The sequence below is a fragment of the Melanotaenia boesemani genome, chromosome 21 (genome assembly GCF_017639745.1).
Source record: "Melanotaenia boesemani isolate fMelBoe1 chromosome 21, fMelBoe1.pri, whole genome shotgun sequence".
Taxonomy (NCBI): Eukaryota; Metazoa; Chordata; class Actinopteri; order Atheriniformes; family Melanotaeniidae; genus Melanotaenia; species Melanotaenia boesemani.
The window spans coordinates 17,447,232-17,467,138 of NC_055702.1; the positions used below are offsets into that span (position 1 = coordinate 17,447,232).

The window sequence follows — 19,907 nt, forward strand, 5'->3', positions numbered from 1 at the left end:
AAACAAATGCTAGATCTTTATTCCTTTTGTTGTTTTAACTATTGCGAACATAAAGTAAAATGTTAATCAATGGCCTTGTTGAAATTCATAAACATACAGCATCATATTGAATTAAATGGTTTATAATTTATGGATTATTTGCATTAGCTGTTCAGGATTTCCTTCTCAGAAGCCAACCAGCTAAGCATCGTGCCATTTTGAATTAAACAACTGAATTTCCACAAACAGGGGAAATTCAGTGGTGGTTAGCACCGCAGTCTCACAGCAAGAAGGTCGGCGGTTCGAATCTTGGCTGGGGGGAGGTTCGAACCTTGAGGACGGTGGCCTTTCTGTGTGGAGTTTGCATGTTCTCCCCGTGTATGCGTGGGTTCTCTCCGGGTTCTCCGGCTTCCTCCCACCGTCCAAAGACATGGTGGTTAATTGGTTATTCTAAATTCTCCCTAGGAGAGAGTGTGTGTGTGAATGGTTGTTTGTCTGTCTGTGTTGGCCCTGCAACAGACTGGTGACCTGTCCAGGGTGTACCCTGCCTCTCACCTGCTAAAATGCTGGGATAGGCTCCAGCTCACCCGCGACCCGTAATGGAATAAGCGGTCAAGATAATGGATGGATAGAATTTCCACAAACACATGAAGCTCTGCATGTGTGCAACCTTTTACCTTTGTTGTCTTGAAGATTGTCATGCAGCATTAGGATTTTGAGTTTGGTTTAGGACTACAAACAATTAAATTGAGAAAATGCATAATTTTAAAGATTATTTAGTTATTATGCATGAAATATAACATTTAATGTATTGAAAGTATACACGTTTCTACACATTTTGCTTCTAATTTTTAAACGTTTTCTACCGTGTCTTTTAAGCTGCCAAGACCTTATCCCAGATAGTTAGGGCCAAGGTAAAATTACAGCAAAGGGTATCGTCCTCACCTGTATAAAATGACATAACACACAAAACAAGACAATGTATTATGAGCTGTAATAACATGTGACATGTCATGTTGAAACTTTATGACACCAAACTGCAGGAACCCTTATTTGGACTACAACATTATATTTTTGGTTATTTGCACCGTAATACTTAATTCTGTGTAACTGGAACTTGTGGTACATAAATGTAGATATTTACACTGCCATCTGGTGGCATCAGAATATAAAATTTGTTAAAATAATTCAAAATAATGTCAATTGATACCTCATTACACCAATACCAAGAAAAAAAATCTAAAATCCAAGCCAAACCAAAGCTGGGGTATTAGGAGGTTAGATATAGTTGAAGAAACCTCTTAAACACTTTCAAATATAAAATAAGGGGTAAAAATTAAACATTGGGTTTGGATAACCCTGATATACTAAAATGTCCTTATCACTTTCACCAGGCCAGAGTGGTATCTGAAAAACTACAGGAGCAGGTATATATTTACCTCAACCCAATCAAAGATGTAAATTAGAAAGTAAATAGCATCCTCACAGAAATGAGAAGGGGCGGATGCTGTTATGAACCATGTTATGTTAGTTTACTGCCAGCCTCCCAGATCTGGTGCGGCAGAGAGGAAGTGCATAAAAAACTGAAAAACAGCATTCATTCAGTCAGGACGGTTCTGTTTTATTTCTTTTATTTTTTATCATTGCAGCATTGTGCATTATATTATTTTATACCCTCTTTTTCCCTTTCGCACCAGTGGATCTCAGGAGGCTCTGAAGAGCAAAGACAAAGGAAAACTGTTTTCCACCCCGTGTTGTCAGAATGGCCTGAAAGACCAGATAAGACAGTCTGCTTCTCTCTCATAACAGATGTCCTGTCTCCATACAACCCAGTGTCTCTTTATGAGAACCACACTGTTCCCAGTCCAGGGTCAGAGTCTCTCTGGTCATCACTCGAACTCAGAAAAATACACAAGTGACAGAGTTCTCTAGAAAAGCAGTTTATTTACATTTATGGTTTTTAAAAATTCAGTCAGAATTTGGGAAATCACCAGAGATCATGAATGTCTCTGAATGAAGAGATGTGCGATGTTCCATGGAACTGTATCCAAATCCAAAGTTGATCCAGTTTCTAGACATTGTTGTCATTCACTTAGTGTCACATGAAATCAAACACCAAAACATTTAAAATATTTTTCCTCTGTGGCAATTTTAAATAATGTTGCCATAATGAATCTATTCATATTTCTACATAAAAAATGTGAAAGATTATACACATTTAACACATTTACTCTCACACCTTCACTGTTTACAGTAGATATGTGAGAGTAATTGCATTTTGACCTCTTTGCTGATTCACTTTCAAGTATATGCTGATGAAGCAGAATTGAAATGTGTCTTTTCAGTATGTTAAGATGTGTTTTTTTGTTTATTTCATTGTAAATTTTATTAATCAGAGTATCCAGTTAATCTAAGGCTTCCATATAATGCCACCCAGAGAGCTGTATGGGGTTGAGGACCTTTTATTTCAGATTAGTGGGTGATAATTTGCAGAAATTCAAACATGGGAGGAGAGAGACTGCCTTTGAATAAATCCATCCTAAATAACCACCATAATGCTGCAGAGTGTTTTATGCCCTGTATTTCCATTTCCAATTATGCATGAAAAATGCAGTGAAATTCAGTAGAGTACCTTTCGTCACCAGTATATTGATGCTTTAAACTAGCAACCAGCCTTAACAGTAAAGGCGTGAGAGTAATTGCAATTGTCTTTTCTCTCAGATTGTTTTTAATTAAGCACTTCAAAATGCTTTTTCTCTTCTTCTGATGCTTTCAGTGATGGTAAGGAGCCATGGAGCTTTAGCCTCCCAAACTCAATACACATGAAAGGCAGTATTATCCACAATTCTAGGATATTAAATATGACTCAGAAATATTTTTATTTTCTGAAGTATTTCAATTCTTCATTCTTAACCTTAGAAAAATGCAATTTGATTATTTTTCTTCCTCTTCCGAGGAAATTGACCAAAAGAAATTTCTATCAGGACCTTTCCTGTAGCTAGGTGTACAAACAAATTGTAATTCAAAATCATTCTGAACTCACTAAACCATCATTCCAACCCAAGAGACACATGAAACAGCCATGGGGAAAAGCGAACTCCTGAAATGAGCCTGAAAAATGAGAATGAATGAAAAGCATAAATTATTGACATAATCTGTTGATGTATGTGTGACCATAAGAACTAAAAAAAGGTGTTCTTATACCTCCACTTACTCACCACGCTTTTGTCTGCTCTGCCATCAGAGAGCTCTTAAAGTTGTTGCTGTCAGTCAGTATAGTGAAGGTGTATTCACCTATTCAACCCCCCAACGCACTGGTTGCTGAAATTAGAAGGTTCAGTCATGCTTAGAGCTGTCAGTGCCAGTAGCCACTGTAGTGAGAGGGCTAGGTTCAAATTATCACCAAAACCATCATGAGATTATTCCATTTTCAATATTGCTATTATTACATTTTCATTTTCAATGTTGCTTTTAACTCATTATTATCATTTTGTTACGGGCTGAAAGAAGCAATTTTGCATGATCTCCTGAGAGCTAATTTGGCAATGTGAAGCAAAGTACAGAACAACTTGTGGCAGACTTAATTATACACACTGCAATCATAACTGCAATCTTTTAATTAATTCAAAAAACAAATTATTTAAATAGACTGATTCCTGGATTTACATATTATGCAAATGTTAATTTGACATGGCTGTGTGTGAGACAGCAATGATGTTACATAAGCTCTGCATGATGTCTGGGGTTTCATGTTGGGAGAGTGCTTTAATGTAACTGGTCACAATGATTTATGACAACATTGTTAAGTTGAGTGGTCATAAATGTTACCTAGTTATTCATGCAAAAGACCTTGACAACTGAGTCAAATACAATATATTCATCTTCACCTGATCTCAGTACATTCAGCAAAGTGCAGAAACAACAGCAAGAAAATGTGTTGAGTGTTTTATAATCCGTCATCTGTCTCTCTTGTGGCAAATTTAAGGGGTGAATTTAAGCTTAATGGACCTTCCTATGAGCTTCTCTGATTATGGAAACTATATAAAAATTCTTTTTTGTTTTCTTGTTTGTTTGTTTTTTTGTTTTAAGTCTGGTGCTTATTATTTTTCATCTGTTTATCACAGAATCTTAAACACATTTTAAAGCTTGTCATGTACACAACAGAAACACAGCCGTCTCCAGACATTGTGTATTCCCCATAGAAGAAAACATCAAGGAAAAATGCTAACATCACAAATGTACTTAACCCTCTTGTGACATGAGTGAAAGTAATATTAGTGAGAGCATAAATGTATTTGGGCCTCTTAATGCTTAAGAGAGATCCCATGTGCTCATCATTATGGTCCACTAGGACCTATGTGCTCTCTATGATTAAGGCTGGAAATGATTAATTTGTCATTTCTCTGAAAAAGAGCTGGTTGTATACTGATGTTTTACAAATATTCAGTATTTTTATCATATTTCCACACAACCAATGTTCCTTTAGCACTTATTATTTAAAAACCAAGTCCGGATCTAATAGCTCACTCTTCAACTTACACACTGTTTATATAGTACATAAGCTGAGGATGGATGTTTTCATAAATAATAAAATAGTTTTGTACTGCAGATGTGTTACTTGTGTAATTCATGAAATGAAAAACTTGCCTTTTAAATCATAGCCTCATTATTCAGTCAGCATGAGCCATGCAGCCCTAAATTGTTTTTATTACCTATTATTTATAGTTGTGTAGAAAAGACATAATGTTCTTCTCAACCACACAATAGTCAGCATTTAAAACATAATTACATTTCTATTTGAGCTACATATGCATCTAGAAAGGAAACCTGTTCCACGAAAATGTCTGTGCTGTTGTTACTGATCAACATGCCAGGCTATAATGAGAGTTTTCACTTTGCACTCACTTCCTTTATTTATCCAGCATGTGTTTTTCCACACATACAAGTTGTGCCAACACTTCATGTTTATTTCCAAAGATCCTGAAAACGCTAACATTTCTTGCCCAGGAAAACTCTTTAAGTTGTAAATGTATTTTCAGGCCCTTACTGGGGTTTTTATTGGAGGAAGTATGTTCACAGTTACTGGATGAAATAGACTTAGTCTGAAAAAAGTTATATAAGCTAATATTAAAGGAATACCATGGTATTCCTTTAATATTAGCTTATATATATAAAAGTGCACTTTTGTGTATTTACGTTTGTTAAACATTAAGTCCAGCTATTGTTTAGGTATTAATGTTTTCACTACATCTGACAAAAGGCTTGTGTATAGCCAAAAAAAAAATGTCATCTGGAAAGTTCCATGTCAAGATTACTGTTTTCAGTCCCACATGACAGAATCCAACAAACCTTTAAGGTGTTGATATAAACAAGACATGAATAAAATTAGATTGACTGATGTGTGACTTGTTCTTGCATTTATAGCGTTGACTTCGTTTTTTTTTGTTTTTTTTTAATGCAGGCAAAAAGTCATAAGCTACATGAATTAAAACCAATTTGTTAAGCGCTCGTTTCAGCGAAAGACCTCCAACTCACTATGGGGCTACTTGTAGTTTATGAGGAAATGAATGTCTAACAATGAGCGCAGCCATTCGGTGGCAGCATCACGGACAGACCAGCTGCTCTGTGCAGCTTCAGGTGTTTTCTCTGACTCACTCCCGTCGGATTTCTGAGCGCACCTTCTCATTTCCACAGGACCCGTCAACTGTAAGTGATTAAATGCTTTATTTTATTTATTTTCAGTAGCCAAGCTGACATTTAACAAATAATCGCATTTTAACCATATAAGCTGCATTCTAGAAATAAGTTTAACATAATTCTATTGACAATATTTTCCCCCAAGGATCCCTGCAGGGTAAAAACGATGTTGCAGCTGAATTATAGTGTTAATTCAAACTTACTCAAACTTAAAATTCTTTCATCAAAAAGAAAATGATAGTTTGTTTGAGACACGTTTCAGGGATGTTTAACTTTGCAGTTTGATTTTCAAATTGTTGTTTCTTTAGCGTTTGAGATCATCTACCAGATTATCTCGATCTGCTCAGAAGGGTCGTTTTTTTTTTTTTTTTTTTTTTTTAATTCATGCCAGTCATTGCATCGTATTTACCCTTTCATGAAGCCCCAGATACCGACAGCTGTTAAAAGCCCCTCACCTGTTGCTTCAGTAACCCACTACTTTAACGAAATTAGCTCTGTAATGCGAATGTAACGTAATGTAATATCACATGGAAACAAGGAGCTGCAGTCCTTCAGCTTTTACTAAGATTGTACGTTTATTTATTTATTTATTTAGTGCATTGTTCGTTAATAATAATCTGAATTTACCAACTGCTTATGTTTGATAAATAAACTAAACCTTGTTAAACATATTTTAGAGAAAGGGGGGGGATCAGCAGTATAAAAACAGATAGATAGATAGATAGATAGATAGATAGATAGATAGATAGATAGATAGATAGATAGATAGATAGATAGATAGATAGATAGATAGATAGATAGATAGATATGAATTATTCTGCTTATTTTGAGTTTTGGTTTACAGAAATATAAAAGTAATTGTAATTTATTACATCCAATTCCATATAGCTGTGTGTAGGATTTTAAAATGTTGGAAAAAAAAGCAAGCAGGCTCTCTTTAAAATTGTAGTTTAATCAGAGGAAATATTCATTTATGTTGTGGAGCCCAGTTAAATATCAAGAGATAAATTTTAAAGCCTTTATGTTGTTGGGAGAGTATGAGGCTATCAAAACCATTTTGAATCACCATGCCATTGAATTGTGATACAAATAAACTTGCCTTGCATTGCCTTACTTACATTACGTCAAGCAAGGGTTCTCGTTTATGTAATTTGATTTGGGAGAATGACATTTTTTGTAAAAAAAAAAAAAATATGATTAAATAAACAAAATAAGAAAAAAAAAATCATATTAATCAACAATCTGACTATGATGTGGCAGAGTGGAAATTAGGCTGAGTGGCCTGAAATATAATTACTAATGAATGTACAATGTATTAATTAGAAGATGTGGGGAGAACTCAGATAAAAAAGAGTCACAGATTCAATAAATTAATCTTATTTACTGAATTGAACGTTCTTTACTCATTACATTGTGAAACATCATCTGACAATATTAAGGTTTACTTATAAGCCTTTAAATTTAAAATTTCCAATTTAAATGACCAATTTTTTTGATTAATACTTAATTTCTTATTAAAGTGATATGAACCAGTGGTTCCCAACCTATTTTCCTTGATGACATCCTGATTTTCACAATAAATAACGTATTCTGGCTGAATCCTGTCATTCAAGAAAGCCAAAATTAAATCAACAACATATAACCTTACTAAATAAATAAATAGGGACAATGTGTGGACATCGATCACAATGGCTCTGAATGCTGAAAGCCTCAGGCACTCCCAGTGCTCTTTGGGGGACCCCTTGAAACCTCCAGTTCAGTGGGTGTGAAACTTTAGGATAAACTTAAAAACCAATAAAATAGGATTTTCATCATTTTTGCTAATTGTATTGTAGTTCTTCTCAACTTTTTTTTAAATGCAGTTAAACCAGTTTCACAAAGTAGTATACTAACAGATAAGGAGCAGACATTCAGCTTATCCACGTGGTTTTGTCAGACAAAAGTTAGTTAACTTAAAACTTGCATTTTCTTTACTACCAGTTGCTAAAAGAAGTCAAGCTGGATAAAGACGGATGATTAGGTTTTTTCACTTTAATCTCCACCTCAGTAACACTTTTTAGAAGTGTGAAGTAAAGACATAAACCCACATTGAGATTTTTAGTAGTTCTTGGTGGATTCATTATATGTTCTGCATTAATTGATGCATCGGGTCATTAGCATGTATCACATAAGCATATGATTTGTACCCTTTCATTGCTGTGACCCATTTTCATTTTAAAACCATGGAAAATGTAATGGTGTTTTTTTTCTAAATTACAAATGACAGCAAATCTGATGGTTCATTGCAGTCTTTCTTCAGACTACACAAATTACAGTTATCATTTAATTCTGAACTCAACAAAAGTTGTATGACAGTCAATTTTTTGGCAATAATGATTTTCTTTTCTTCCTCCTCTGACTCTTTTGAACAATCCAGAAAAATTCTGCAGTCATGGACAGGACACACAACACAGCTCTGTTCTGCCTGTTGTGCCTTGAGCTGCTAAAGGTTAGTTGGGGGTAAAATACACACTGCAGAATTTAGTAATCTAAGTACAAAATATAATGTTCATTTATCTATTTAGTGGCAATCGCAGTGCTGTTATTTTTTTTTTTTCTGTAGTATGTTTTTATGCACATTTTTTACAGTTTGAGATGGTCAACGGGAAAGTTTTAGAGGAGACTTATCGGAAGTGGGTTCAGTATAAAGAAGACTGTGTCACAATGATAAAAAATGGGCCACTGCCTCAAGGTACAGATAAACTTAATTAATTCAAGATTGAGTTACTCTGAAAAAGAAAACATGTTGGTAAAGTCAAATGAAATAATTTCAATATTGCACTAAAAATTACTACATGTGCCTTCTTTTGACAGTTGTCTCATTTGAAGCAATTTTCCTATCAATATTTACAAAAAATAAATTAAATTAAATATTTTATTTGCATCATTTATAGTATGTTTGGAGTTTCTTTCAAATTCAACCAGAACCATTGTCTTGTGCCTCGTAATGGTTTGAATATAATCTTTAGATGCGTCTCTTTGGTTGATTCTTCAGTCTGTGAATGAGCAGCTGGAGGATGTTAACATTTAGTGGAATGTTAACAAGGTTAAATATGTATTCTTAGTAGAAATGGTGTTACAGTGTCTCTTTCTTTGCAATTCCAGTTGGCTTGTTCTGTAACAGGACATTCGATAGATATGCCTGCTGGCCAGATACCCCTGCTGGCGATATGATCAACATCTCATGCCCTTTCTACTTGCCCTGGTATGACAAAGGTATCACCAACAGACTGAATCATATTTGTTTCTTTTAAGTATAGCATTGATATGTTATAAACTTAATGAACTTAACATTGTAAATAGGATTGGGTCAGTGAATTTACTTCCTTTTAAAAGCTGATGAGGACATTTTTTTTATTATGTCCAAATAGAGAAGACCTATAACTGATCGAGGGTGTACTTTCTCTTTCAAATGACTTTAACTCTAACTTAACAAATCAAGGCATCACCTAAATGTTAGCCAATTTCTTTTCATATAATATTTTTGGAATATTTGTTATTTGGCACATCCATTTGTGTTTATTTGTCAGGCCATCATTTTAAATGAGATTGTTTTCTTAATGACTTGCCTGGCTAAATAAAGGTCAAATTTAAAGAAAATAACTCTTATCAGCTGAAGGGATAAACTAGCCAGACATATGTATCCACCTGCCCTTTCTACGTTCCCACACTTATGCTAATTAGCAGTATGCAAGTAGCAACAACAATATAGATGTTATTGTTTTCTACCAGTATCCAAGGGCGTAGTGCGTAGGCAATGTGGATATGATGGACTCTGGGAAAGAAGTGACAATGGAGAGGTGTGGAGGGATATGAGCCAGTGTGAAGAGGAAAAAGAGGTGACATCTCAGGAGGTATGACAGATTATTTCTTTTCAGACCCATATCATCTTGAAAAGAAAGAACAGAAAATAAACTGAAGTGATTAACACTGCGTGCACTGCTATGACTTTAAAGGTGCTGGTGCAGTGTGTAACAAAATGACAGAAAATTTTTTATATTATCAAAAACTGCGTTTCTATTGGTATTTAATCACTTCACTGGACTAACTGTAATGTTTTCATTCTCTCAGAATGAACCATTTATATCTGCTTGTCATGGATCCAGATGGCAGTTGCCATATTTGTGCAACATATTTGAGCTTTAAAACAGCAATACTGCTTTGTTTTACAGGCTCTAGAGCACCATTTGGGATTAATAACACCTTAAAACGCACATAGAAAAACACACATCCATGCAGTTTTGAAGTAGTTACTTGTAGTACAGAGATAACAAGATTCCTGCATATAAAAAGAAATGGTAGAAATATCAAGATTTGTAAAAATGCAATAACTGAAGAATGAAGTTTAAATGTTTTAGTGGAATATTTTCTAAGTTCTTAAAGAAATATTTTGTACTCTCTGAGAAATCTTAAAGGAAGAAGAAAAAGAAGAAAAGTTTGAATGTATGGCTTCTTGCCTTGAATTGAAAGACGTTGGTCTTTAATGTTAAAGTTAGAATGATAAGATAGCTAGTCTCTTTTCCATGCACAGTGCTAGTCTGCAAAATCATTTTATGCTGTACAGCCACATATAATCAGGTATGCTGTTAGCATATAATTTCAACACATGGAAAATTGTCTGCAAGGTCTGCAAGATTTTACATGGCTATTAGCTCTAATGTCTCAATTTTTCCCATGAAAAATATTTCAGTTCAAAGACATGTCCTTTATTCAGGCATGAAACTTTGAAACCTGTCTAAAAAATATTAAATGAATATTTAAAGTACATCTGCATTAGTGACAGTGAAAAGACTTTGACTGCACATTTACATTCAACAATACCAGTCAAAAATATGATTACAGACTATGTTTTTAGCTAAATTGACACATTTTGTAGGTCTTTTGACTCATGACTTGGCAAATTTTTACTTTATCTTTAATATCAATATCGAATGTAATTTTATAAGCTCTCACTCACAAATGTCGGGATTTTTCTTTGTAGCTATGGATCAAACAGTTGCTGGTCAGCTTCAGGATGTTGTACACTGTTGGATATTCTTTGTCCCTGTCCACACTCATAATGTCTCTTATCATTCTCCTGAGCTTAAGGTAAGCTGTCCCACATTGAAACGTCCTTTTTTGTACTTATTCATTTATCCTTCTTCCTTTCACTAATGTTGCAATATGCAAACAATCAAATAAGACTGTGCTGCACCCTCACTAAAGCAAAACTGCAAACACTGCATTTTCAAAGTTCTCAGCACAGCTGGCTCACAAAATTAGGATTTTGTTGTTACTGTGTCTCTTAACAGGAAACTTCATTGCACTAGAAACTACATCCACGCCAACCTCTTCTTGTCTTTCATCTTGCGAGCTGTGGCTGTCATTGTGAAAGACACAATGCTGGATCGCCACTGGGGAAGAGAAATCATAACACAGACTGACGTGAGTGAGATGCTCAGTCATCAGGTAGGTCTTGAAATTTTCTGACAATGATTTATTGGTTTTTCTTGGCATCAAGTCCCCCAACAATGGCTCAGTATTTGCTTAAAGACTTCTCTCTGTATTCTCCATGCTATTTTTGTTTCTTTTAGGCTGCTATTGGCTGCAGGATAGCGCAGGCGGTGATGCAGTACTGCGTCCTGGCCAATCACTATTGGTTCTTTGGAGAAGCAATTTATTTGCACTCTGTACTCATTTCCTCTGTGTTTATTGATAACAACAAATACCTGCCTTACCTCTGTCTGGGCTGGGGTAAGTTCTGTCGTGAAAGGAGCTTTTGGCTGACTTAATACTCAAAATTTAAGGGGATTTTTGCCATCATTTGATACCCACACTGACTTTACATTAAAGAGAAATTCATTTAGGAGGTATGACAGTATCAAAATACATTAGGAATAACCATCGCTTGTTAAAAAAAATGTACATCAAATTAGGCTTACAGTATATGGCAGCAGAATATTCATTGAATGGATACCATGGAAACACTTAGTAGCTGAAGTACTGACCAGCATTTTCTTTTATGCTCACACTTCAGGAACCCCACTTTTATTTGTGGTTCCCTGGGTGGTGGTGAAGATATTGAATGAAAACAAAGAGTAAGTAAGCACATTTGTGGGTGTAGCACCCCCATGAGTAGGCAACTGTGCAACAGATACAAATAATGATTTGCCTTTTCTTATCAGGTGTTGGGCTGTCAATGAGAACATGAACTACTGGTGGATCATTCGTTTCCCAATTCTTTTTGCTTCACTAGTAAAGTTGCCTTATGCAAAAAGTCAATGTGTTTACTCACATGTTGTATGCAACACAATACATATATTCATGTACTAAATTCAGCAAATAATTCAGTTATTCTCTGATCAACAGATCAATTTGCTGATTTTTATGAAGATCCTGGGGGTCATATTTTCCAAATTACGAGCCAACAATCAGAGTCGATACCCAGAATACAAACTTAGGTAAGCTGTCTGCTTTTTTTTCAATGTTTGAATTCTAAGACTTTCACATAATGAATAATGAACATAAAACAATGTTTATGACAATGTGACAAATTGTTCTATTCTCTTTGATTGGTTCTTGTAGGCTTGCCAAGGCCACCCTTACGCTCATTCCTCTGTTTGGAATTCATGAGGTGATTTTCATCTTTGCTACAGATGAGCAGACAACCGGCATTTTTCGCTATGTAAAGGTGTTCTTTACTCTCTTTATTAGTTCATTTCAGGTAGGTACAATCTGCATGAAGAGCAAGTGCATGCTATTGCTGATGCCATCTAACACAGTGTCATCATTTATACATGTAATCATATGCAATATATATATAGTATATATATATATTTCACCTTTATTAAATAAAAATGGGCTTTGATCTCTCTGCAGGGTTTCCTGGTTGCTGTACTCTACTGCTATGCCAATAAAGAGGTTTGTGTAATCTTGTGTTAACATTAATTTTGAAGAAAGCAGAAGTAGTAAATCATGTATGCTTGTTAACGTCATGGAAAACATGTGATGAGCTTTTATGGATCAACAAAACAAAAACAAACAAAAACAAAAAAACAAAACAAAACAAACAAACAAAAAAAAACAAAAGACACATAAGTCAATGCAAGGGTTTGTAGGTGGAATTGATGTAAGAGTAACTCCAAATGTAAAGAAATACTGTATGTTTTCATTCTTGTATTGTCTAAGGATGTAATTATCAAATATTAATTATTTGCTTGTTTGATAGGGAAGTTAAGTTTTTAATAATCTTGTCATTACCATGGTGGGTGACTTATCAGCTTGTATGCAAACATTTAATTTTAAAAGTAGGCTATTGCAAAATGGGTAAATGAAATCTCATATTAAATCTTGAATGACTTACCTCCACTTTGGGTGCAGGTGCAGACAGAGCTGAAGAGGAAGTTGCGCAGCTGGAGGACAGAGACAGAGATTGTGTGCTGTGTACAGTGACTAGCCGTGCTTGAATCTAGAGCAGACACTTTCTCCATTGCCACAGTCCCACAACGCAACAGATCCTCTGTTTCAGTCAGCAGGGCAATTTCGGATGGTTTACCTACTCTTGATAGTTCACAGATTTTCAGACAACCAGTCCAGCCAACTTCCCTGCAAGCAGGTGATTGTTTATTGCACTCTCCATTAGCAGGAAATGGATATAGCAACCTGCTACAAAGGGATCAAGATAAGACGAGACAGTCTTCTGTGTCAATGCAGGTGTCCTTCCTCATTAATCTAAAAGACCCCGTGGAACTACTCCCACATGTTGTGAACACAGACTCAGACTGAATGCAGTATATCAGTTATTTTTGGACTAAATTTCAGGTTCTTTGTTGTTTGTTGTGAAGACACACACGTGTGTGTGTGTACAATTGTGCAGTATTAAAATGTTTGTTTTAATATTTTAATGTGTGATATAAACAAAACCACCACATGGTTCATTCACTGTCTAAGCCAGTAATGTGGTGGGTGATTTCTAGGCTATAACATGTTATTAAATGAGTTTTATGAGCTCTCACATAGAGAACAAAACCTTAACTCAACCGTTAACTCAAGAATTAGGATGAAATTGCTGTTAATTTTTTCGTTCCATAAACTACATTACCCAGAAGCACCACGACTTTTCCAACGTCATGACATCATCAGCATCACGGTGTCGTTGGCAACAGCGGAGACTCAAGCGGGAAGAAATGAAGTGCTGCAACAAGAGAAGTTAAATCTGATGTTCACACGGTATCCGAAGAATTGGGAAGACTCTTGAACCTTATAATGACTGAAAGCAGTAAAGTGTTTTATTGAGTTTCGCTGTGGAAAACGGAGAAGAAACTTTCTTTCCCGTTTGTTTATTTAACTGTAACCTTGCTAGCTAAATTACACAGAGGCTTCAACAGGTGGATTTTCCAATAGCAATATCTGCCAATGGCCTCCAAAGGTAAAGTGATCTTTTAAGTTTTCAATGAAAGCTGCTTGTTATAGTTATTTTGGATGCAGCATTAGAGACTGTGAGACTCAAACCATATCGTGAACTGCTTGCGTTTAGCTGGTTAATGACAAGCCTGTCCTGTTATTTTGATCATGCAGGCTGGCAGCATCCTTACGTAAACATATTCAAGCACATCAGAGTTGAAGAATGGAAGAGGTCTGCCAAAGAGGGAGATGTGTCAGTGTATATGGTAACTTCTTACACTCTATATAATTGATGTTTAAAGTTACATTGTGACTCAAATTGGCCCTTGAATAAAACTCAACAATTGTGGGCTTTAAAGGTGGTTATAACGTATTTGTAGTTAAAACGATAGATCTGTTGGCAGCAAGACACCTACGATCAATAATATGTCAGTAATAGCCAGTTTTCTTTTGTGTTTAGCTATCTAATGACTGATTAAAGATATAGTATTGTTTATCAATAAGTGTTCTGAACAAACTGGCTTTATGTTCTCCAATACATTTCCCCAGGACAAAACACTGAAGTGTCAAGTGTTTCGGATCAAGGGTCCAGTTCCTTCCAACAGCTACATCTTAATTCCCAAAAACACCAAGCAGTCACTAGGGCTGACTGGCCGCTTCTTCTACCTTCTCTTCAGACCCACTCCTGGAAAATACTTTGTGGTCCATCTTGATGTCACTGTGGAGGTATGAGACCTGATTCTGGTGAAATACAAAAAAGGGGCATTGCTATGTTTTTGATCTCTATACTATGTTTGATAGACGATAGATGATTAATAGGTCCTCCCTGTTAGCTCTTCAATCAATTAACTCCAAAGCATATCTTGGTTATGTGAAGGTATTTAAGGCTAATTGCTCAAAGTGTTGTGTGTAAATATGTGTTATGTGTGTAAATAAGGGAAAAATTTGCCTTAAATCAAACTGGAAAATTACTGTAAATTGGCCACACTGTGATGGGATAAGCCCCATCACTGCGAGATACTGTTTTATACAGTTTGAAAGAAAACATTTCCCAGATAGCAGGCATATTTGGGTCGAATCGGGCCACTTTTGGTATTTATGGCTCAGTTACAGCACTGGCAAGCGTTGCAAGGGCCAGAAGTGGATCAAATATCAGCCAGCCTGACTTGGATCATGGCAAGTCACCTGTGTTGCCACATGTGGTCCAGATGTCAGTTGTTGGCCTGGGCATGGATTATGGCAGGTATTTTGTGGGCCATAAGTGGTCCTAAGATGTGAAGTCTCCCTTATATCAATGGCCCACAAGGTCATGTGGCTGTGCTTTGACAGCCACACTCACATTTGGTCAATGCTGTAGGTCAAGGCCAAATTTGGGCTAAACAAAAATGCACATTTGGGCCAAACATTTATTGCTATCTGGGTGTCTTTGTTGTAAAATAATTTTTTTTCACCAGTAAGCATCATACCTCTTGATAAACTGAGACTATTTACTATAATTCTAATACCACCCATTTCCTCCTCTTTCTATGTGCTCTGATGTGTAGGAGGGCCAGGTGGTCCGTGTCTCCTTTTCCAACATGTTTAAAGAGTTCAAGTTCTCTCCTACATGGCTTCAGTTTCCTTTCTTGTGTGGTGCCGCAAAGGATTCGGTTTATGAAAGCACCTCCAGATCTGCAAGGCATGGTAAAACACATGCTTATGCACATGTTCTATTATGCACCTGTTTAAATATTTCTTCTTTATGTAGTTTGACAAACACTGGATGTATTGTTTCAGTGCTGGCAGTGTTTCTGTTTATGTAATGCAGGTTTGGTGGGTCCAGCCCCTGTTTCAGTCCGTTGGACCTGTTTGATGTTGGATCTGAAGTACACACTTTCTGTCTACCTAAGTCGCCATTATAAGCACCTGAAGAGCATTAAGCTATGTGCCAATATGGCAGTCAAAAACATGTTTACAAGTGACCTGCTGCTAGATCCTGGTGAGAGCCACAACTACTAAAGTGAGGTGTTCTTAAAAATTGTTTATGTCTGTGTTACAGTGTATTTGCACAATTGATTTTGATTTATAAATGTTTGAGTTGCTGGTTGTTTCCAATTAGTTTGAATTAATCAAGTATGAATAATGAGCAAGTTACTTAATGGATAGTGATCCATTCACATTGAATTATCGTGGATAATTCAATCATCGATAGTGGATAATAACCAAGTAGTGTTTTTATTAGAGGCTAAATGTATGGAATAGAAAATATTAAAAGGATCTTTTTTAGTCCCACTTTTAAAAAAAGAGATGTATTCTGGTCTTAACTGTCCTGTGATTTGTAACGAATCCAGTGTAAAGATTTTAAAGTAGGGCCTCCATCTTTAAATTTGTGGTGTTTAGGAGCAGGGTACCATAAAAACAATCCTCAAAAAGATTAACAGGTTGCTCCATTGTTATGTCTTTTATCAACTACACAGATACGTTATTTTTAAGTAACATTTTTCCTTCAAACAGTCCAAACTTGCCTTTATGCATATAGTTTCTTTCAAACCCTTTTGTAGGCACTCATTGAGACTTTAGCATTTTAAACTTTTGTCAGCTTTAAATCTTTCCTGATTTTATTTCAATACACAATCATAAGCTTTTTAGCTATTTTAAGCAAGACCCCTGCTTCTTTCTCAGGTCATAATCATTCAACGTAAAGAATCCACTCTGCTGTTTTGCATAAACAGGAAGTTCTAGTTCGGTGTTGTCCGTAATATGAAGCATATATTTCTTTTCTTCTTTCAACAGGAATTTCCTTCAGTGAAGCTAAACAAATGGGTCTGGCCTCTTCTCAGGGAACTGGTCCAATTCCCAGAGAGATGTCGTTCCCAGTGCCCAAGGGAGGCTCCTGGCATGACCTCTATGATCACATCAAGTACAGTTATCACACCACAGAACAGACAGTGCAGTGTTTTGGAGATAAAAAATATAAGTTTTAGATGTCAGTTAATCTGGATTAATATTGGGACAAGTTTTTTTTTTTTTACACTATCATTTGCTATCATTAAAGAGAAATCCATGCAAGGATCCAATAACAAGAATTAAATAAATGAGAATCAATCAAATATTAAAATGTACATGAGTATTGTGGGTAGATTTTTCTTTTAAGCCTTACACAGAAAGCACATTTCACATTTATTTGCTCAGAAAACCATTAAATAACATCTACAGTAAAAAGTATTGATATTGATTAAAAAAGAAAGTATGTGTTTCAGTTTGTTGCTACAGATCCCCTCACTTTTTCCAGGTTTCCATCCGATGGCACAAAGTTACCCTTTGACTCCATTCAAAAAGACAATCCACATTCTCGGATAGGTAAGTTCTAAAAAAATTCCAAAGCTGTTTACGTTCACGTTTTTCCTCAGACTTTTTACTGCCTTTGTTTGCTATTCTTCTAGATCTCTAAAAGCAAAACAACAACCTGCTTTAACAAGAATTTGTAATGAACTCTTTCTTTGCTCTGCACCATTAATAAATTATATTTCAGTCATTGCTTTTGTTCATTTCTTACATTTTAAATTGTTTTCATTATGTGCTAACACTGGACACAATTTGAAAACACTGGAGTATTAAAAAGTGGTTTTGTAGAACAAGCAAAATTAGGCCCATATTAATCCTGTTTATGCTGATATTTGTTTAATAATAAATTGTATTTGGCCCATAGGATTCCTTTTCAGTAGAAATTATAACATAACTGACTATCTCTCTAAGATTGTTTGACATTGTGTAAGACAAAGAAATGAAAAATGTACATTTTTTTTCTTTCCTTTTTAGAATTTTGTTCAAATGTGTTCAAAACTATTTATAACTTTTTTCTTCTCAGTTATCAAAAAACAAAAGCTTTACATGTTATCATAGGATAACAATTTGTTGTTTACTTTTGGTAAAATTGCCTGGTCTGGTTCATTTTTCTTTGTCTAGATGAGAATTTCTAAATATAAGTCAAGCTTTTGTGTAGATGTATTGAATTTGATCAGATACATTGAAATAAATTGTTTTGGACACAGCTTTAGTATCATCTTCATTTTCTAACCAATTAGTATTGTTTTTATTTCATTAAAACTACTGCAACATTGAAAATTCCCTATGGTAAAAATAAAGTTTTTTTTTAAATTTAATTTTAATTTAATTCACAAGTCAAAAGAAATCCCGATAGTAATGTACTGTGGACTAATTTCTACATCTCTTTCTCAGGAAGTGCTTCAAACCAAAGAAGCCCAGTTAGACAAGAGACTTGCTGTGTCAACCTTAGCAAACCAGTTCATGACCGTGTTTCCCTCATCCAGCAGATCACCACCCCAAAATTAGTAAGACTGATGTCATTAAACCTGCAACATCAAGCCTTTATGTTTTCAATCAGTGTGAACTGTTGTGTAATTATTGTATGTCATTGAGTTTGAGCCTCTGTAATAAGATGTAGTATGGAGGAGTATATCATATAAATGAATTTATTTTCCCCATCTCTTTTCAGCTCCCGAGGAAAACCACCCCTGTCGTATCAAGTATACCTGACCTGGGTGTTGTCACGACTCACCAGAAGGATTGGCTTTGTGATAATGACTGCCAACTGCAAGAGTCCCTACGTTCCAGTTCACAGCAGCTCACTTCCAGGCTAGCATGTGGCACTGATTATGGTGGGACTGATGAGTATGTGCATCCTGACGATGATTTCAGCACACATGGAGAGGAAAATGAAGAAGAGGTGATCCTTCCTGCATTTCCTGCCGAAATTCAATTTGATGTCACATTCTTTTGTCTTTTTTTTGTCTGGCTCTTCACTACTGAGTTGCTTTTGAACAACTTTATGTAAGCTTATAAAAATTTTATAAAATTAATGTGGATCTTATGATGTTTTAGCTGGTGTGGACTCCTAGTTCACATCCTGAAACTCTTCCATCACCTAAAGAAACCAAACATCAGGTGGGAGATGAAAAGTGCAATAAAAGAAGCTGTTAAGATGTATTTGTAGAGCACTTTGTGAAAATTACCCTGTCTTTATCTTCTTTAAAAGCTACTTCCAGACCCGATTCTCAGGCTCAGTCACATTATTGGCTTTGGAGGAGCAACTACAAGATATGTACGTTAAGTTTTAATTAAATCCTTATCGACTGAAAAGGCATTTGGTGCATTTTGATTTTATATATATCATGTCATATAGAATTCTATCCCTTTTATGCACGTGAACTACAGTGGACACGTGCATTAATATTTATTATTTTTATATATATATATATATATATATATATATATATATATATATATATATATATATATACAGTACAGACCAAAAGTTTGGACACACCTTCTCATTCAAAGAGTTTTCTTTATTTTCATGACTATGAACATTGTAGATTCACACTGAAGGCATCCAAACTTTGAATTAACACATGTGGAAGTATAGTACATAACCAAAAAGTGTGAAACAACTAAAAATATGTCATATTCTAGGTTCTTCAAAGTAGCCACCTTTTGCTTTGATTACTGCTTTGCACACTCTTGGCATTCTCTTGATGAGCTTCAAGAGGTAGTCATCTGAAATGGTTTTCACTTCACAGGTGTGCCCTGTCAGGTTTAATAAGTGGGATTTCTTGCCTTTTAAATGGGGTTGGGACCATCAGTTGCATTGTGGAGAAGTCAGGTGGATACACAGCTGATAGTCCTACTGAATAGACTGTTAGAATTTGTATTATGGCAAGAAAAAAGCAGCTAAGTAAAGAAAAACAAGTGGCCATCATTACTTTAAGAAATGAAGGTCAGTCAGTCCGAAAAATTGGGAAAACTTTGAA

The 19,907-nt window shown here is 35.4% G+C and overlaps 2 protein-coding genes across 5 annotated transcripts in view; both read left to right on the forward strand.

Moving 5' to 3' along the window:
- Nucleotides 1-5,653: 5,653 nt before the first annotated feature.
- On the forward strand, nt 5,654-13,532 carry LOC121632688 (glucagon receptor-like). Its single transcript, XM_041974361.1, has 14 exons — nt 5,654-5,685; nt 8,093-8,164; nt 8,305-8,407; nt 8,821-8,931; nt 9,448-9,569; nt 10,697-10,803; nt 11,007-11,163; nt 11,289-11,448; nt 11,732-11,792; nt 11,880-11,949; nt 12,064-12,155; nt 12,280-12,418; nt 12,574-12,615; nt 13,075-13,532. The coding sequence occupies exons 2-14, from the start codon at nt 8,108-8,110 to the stop codon at nt 13,144-13,146; spliced, it is 1,293 nt and encodes a 430-aa protein (XP_041830295.1). The 5' UTR covers nt 5,654-5,685; nt 8,093-8,107; the 3' UTR covers nt 13,147-13,532.
- Nucleotides 13,533-13,683: 151 nt separating this feature from the next.
- Nucleotides 13,684-19,907, forward strand: part of wdr90 (WD repeat domain 90) — a 28,535-nt gene continuing 22,311 nt past the window's right edge. For 2 of the 4 annotated variants that reach the window (XM_041974023.1, XM_041974025.1), the window contains exons 1-11: nt 13,684-14,122; nt 14,272-14,363; nt 14,647-14,823; nt 15,642-15,780; nt 15,905-16,075; nt 16,870-16,996; nt 17,369-17,436; nt 18,316-18,428; nt 18,593-18,823; nt 18,979-19,041; nt 19,133-19,198. In XM_041974023.1, the coding sequence (XP_041829957.1) occupies nt 14,110-14,122; nt 14,272-14,363; nt 14,647-14,823; nt 15,642-15,780; nt 15,905-16,075; nt 16,870-16,996; nt 17,369-17,436; nt 18,316-18,428; nt 18,593-18,823; nt 18,979-19,041; nt 19,133-19,198 (1,260 nt within the window). In that variant the 5' untranslated portion in view covers nt 13,684-14,109. The other 2 variants (XM_041974024.1, XM_041974026.1) reach the window with 2 other exon arrangements.